Source organism: Merops nubicus, unplaced genomic scaffold (genome assembly GCF_000691845.1).
Source record: "Merops nubicus isolate BGI_N331 unplaced genomic scaffold, ASM69184v1 scaffold23339, whole genome shotgun sequence".
In the NCBI taxonomy this organism is placed as follows: Eukaryota; Metazoa; Chordata; class Aves; order Coraciiformes; family Meropidae; genus Merops; species Merops nubicus.
In genome coordinates this window covers 36,058-39,318 of record NW_008631990.1, presented here as the reverse complement: position 1 = coordinate 39,318, position 3,261 = coordinate 36,058, and the positions used below count along the sequence as shown (strand labels likewise).

The 3,261-nt window shown below is 44.3% G+C and overlaps 1 protein-coding gene across 1 annotated transcript; it reads right to left on the bottom strand.

Moving 5' to 3' along the window:
• Positions 1-552: 552 nt before the first annotated feature.
• On the bottom strand, positions 553-2,857 carry LINGO2 (leucine rich repeat and Ig domain containing 2). Its single transcript, XM_008947784.1, has one exon. The coding sequence runs from the start codon at positions 2,855-2,857 to the stop codon at positions 1,037-1,039; it is 1,821 nt and encodes a 606-aa protein (XP_008946032.1). The 3' UTR covers positions 553-1,036.
• Positions 2,858-3,261: the final 404 nt, after the last annotated feature.

The window sequence follows — 3,261 nt, the reverse complement described above, 5'->3', positions numbered from 1 at the left end:
AGCAGAATGTTTGTATGTTTTAATTCACTTGTATAAAGAGTAAGATGAGTATGCAGAATGTATTACGTTCTTTCTTTTTGCCCAGTACACATTAACATTTTAACAGTAGCTTTGAAAATAAAATCAGGGCTAACAAAAAGAGCTCTCTCTCTTCAGGTAGAACTCAACTCCTCTATGCAAGCAATGTCTAGTGGGTTGCCTTCCCTGGGTGAGATCCAGGGCTATGTTACAGTAAACTGGTCCAGTGTGATATCACATATATAAAAAATATTCCATTCTGTATCAAAACTAGGCACATGCCTTATATTTATATGAAGAGAAGATCAACAGAGCTGAGCATTTTTGCTCTCAGCTATTCATCTCTGGCCTTCTACATGAGGAGAAAAATATCATGTTATCTCTAATTGGTAACTACAAGAGTCTAATTTGGGTTAGATGGTAGTTAAAAGGAGGGTGACATCACACTTGGGTCAGTATTGGTGGGTATCTAAAAGCACAACCTCTCATTTGTATTGCTTTAAAATGTACACAGTATAGATGTAGATTAAAAAAACTACCAATTTTTTGTGATGTTGAACCAACTAGGAGGGATGATGAAAGGTTTTACCAAATGAGATCTATAGATACAAATTTCACTGTAGAGTATGTTTTAGACAAATGTGTCTTTTACTTTAAGTATGTAAATCCTACACTGTAGGCTTTTTGTTTTTTTTTTTCTGTTTCTTTTTGTAGTAGTAGAAAATGTTGAACAATTGTCCATGAGCATGAGCCAGCGGTTCATTGCTGATATCCCCAGAATGCCAATATTTGCAATGCAAACAGTTAGTACAATTTACCAGTTCTGTGAAAGGCCCTGACATATCTGCCTCAAGGTCTGGAGGCTCTGCTGTATAACCACAAATAGTCTTTCAATTTTTCGTGTAACCTTTTGATACAGTGACAGCTGCATGAAGCTGCTTCTGCCTAGCAATTCCACACGCCAGGCTGTTTTAATTGGTTTTAATGCCACAGAAAAAGCACTACTAGCAGAATACCATCAAATCATTTTCATATTGAACCGTCGCGGTCCAGCAACCTCCCCTTCAACCACAGCACCATTGTTTTTGCGAGGGACATATTCAAGGTCAATGCTGGTTTTGTGTTTGCCTTTCCCTCGGCTCCACACAAAAAGAAGGAGAAAACAAAATAAAACCACTCCAAGGAATGTGAAACAGCCCATAGCTGTGGACACCAATATCGTTTTAAGGTCCAGAGAGAAGGTGTTCACATTAGTTCCATTGGAACTTGTGTCGTTGGAGTCTGTCATATACATAGGGGTCCTGTTGGCGTAAAGGAAACGGTCTGAAGTAAATCCCTTTACCATAAGGGAGGCCGAATAGGTGTCGTTCCCAGCTGCGTTACTTGCAATGCAAACATAGATCCCAGTGTCTTGATCTTGAGCAAATCGGATCTCCAGGGTGCCGTCTCCCAGCACAGTGGCTCTTCCATTCGATTTAGTCGTGACCAGCCTCCGACGTGGGGTAACCCAGGATATGGTAGGCTGCGGATCCCCGTCAGCATTGCACATCAGCTGCACTGTCTGCCCTTCCTCCACCACCAGGTACTGCAGCTTCTTGTCTTGTATCTTGGGCTTCTTACAGGTGAAGTAGAAGGAAAGAGCTGTGCTGTGAAAGTCTTTGAATGACCTCTCTTTGACACTATCCGGGCCAGCACACATCGGTGCCTGTCCTCCAAACTGCAAAGTGGGTTGCCTCTGTAAAATCCAAAGGAGACGGCAGTCACAGGCTAGAGGGTTGTTGTTAATGCAGAGGACTTCAAGGCTTTTGGGGGAATGGAATACATTCTCTTCTAGGGTTTCTAGCAGGTTTTGGGACACATTAAGCACACGTAAGAATCGAAGCCCTTGGAAAGCATGTGACTCAATGGTACGTAGCTGGGCACCCACCATGTGGAATTCCTGCAGGCGCACTAAATCCGAAAGCATGCCCGCTTCAATGGTGCTGATAGGGTTGTAAGAGAGGTTTAGATGTGTCAGGTAAACCAGATGTTTAAAAGCAGAGTAAGGTACTGCAGACAGGTTGGTGTTGGTGATTGAGAGAGAAGTAAGGTTGAGACCATACAGACTGTTGGCAGGTAGCATGTCCAGGAGGGGCCAAGCCTCTATCTGTAGGTCTTTCAGGCGAAACAGTCTTTTAAAGGCATACGCTGGCAAAGCGTTAATGTTGAGCTGTTTCAGATGCAGACTGATGAGGTTGTGGAGGTGAGAAAGAGCTTCTGTTGGTACAGCTGTGAGGTTGCATCTCTCCAGGGTAAGCTGCTCCAGGCTAAGCAGTCCACTAAAGGCCCTGTGTGATATATAAACCAAATCATTGTCCCCAACCTCCAGGGATTTTAGGTTATGCAGATCTTGGAACATGTAGTCCAGCAAAATGACAATCTTGTTTTCGCTAATGTCGAGCTTTGTTAGGTTTGACAATCCAGTGAACACCCCAAGGGGGACCAGCTTCAGACGGTTTCCTTTCAGCCTCAGGGAGCGCAAGTTGAAGAGATTGGTAAAGGCTCCCGGCTCCACATTGGAGACTATATTGTCACTGAGGTCGATCTCCTCCAGCAAAGGGTATGATGTGAATTCCTCAGGGTTGACAGTCTTCAGTCGGTTCTTGCTGAGGTCCAGGATTTTGGTCTCAATGGGAATGCCCTCGGGGATGGACATCAGACGCCTTCGGTGACAGCTGACGGACTTGTTCTGTGCCGAGCATTCACAGCGGGCTGGGCAGCCTATGGTGGGGCCCATGAAGACTAGCAGCACAGCCAGACCCAGGAATGGCTGCCAGCATGATACAGCTGTGTGACGCATGACTCCACTGATCTGGTCTAACCCTCTGTCACGGGCCTGTGGGGATGAGGATGGGAAAGGGAAGAAGTTAATTCTGCAGCAAAAGGAGATCTCTGCCAATTTTAGAGTACTAGTTGAAGCAGGCACATACGTTTTCATTTGAAAAAAAAAATAAACAAAAACAAACAAACCAACAATAAAACCTACTGTGAATTGCAAGAGCAACCAAAAAATATATTTTTTTTTCACTATTGTTTGGCTTGGCAAAGGATCTGTTTAACCAGCATTTCCCCTCTAGGTCAGGGGAGACCAAACAACTTTTCCTACTGCAAAGAGTAAAGGAGGTTAGGTTTCACTCTCAGCAGCTCTCCTCACGACAGTGCTATAACCAGTGCAGAGACATACACCACACACTCTTCAAACAG

Coding starts and splice junctions, on each gene's coding strand:
- LINGO2 (XM_008947784.1), bottom strand. CDS start 2,857: ATGCGTCACACAGCTGTATCATGCTGGCAGCCATTCCTGGGTCTGGCT.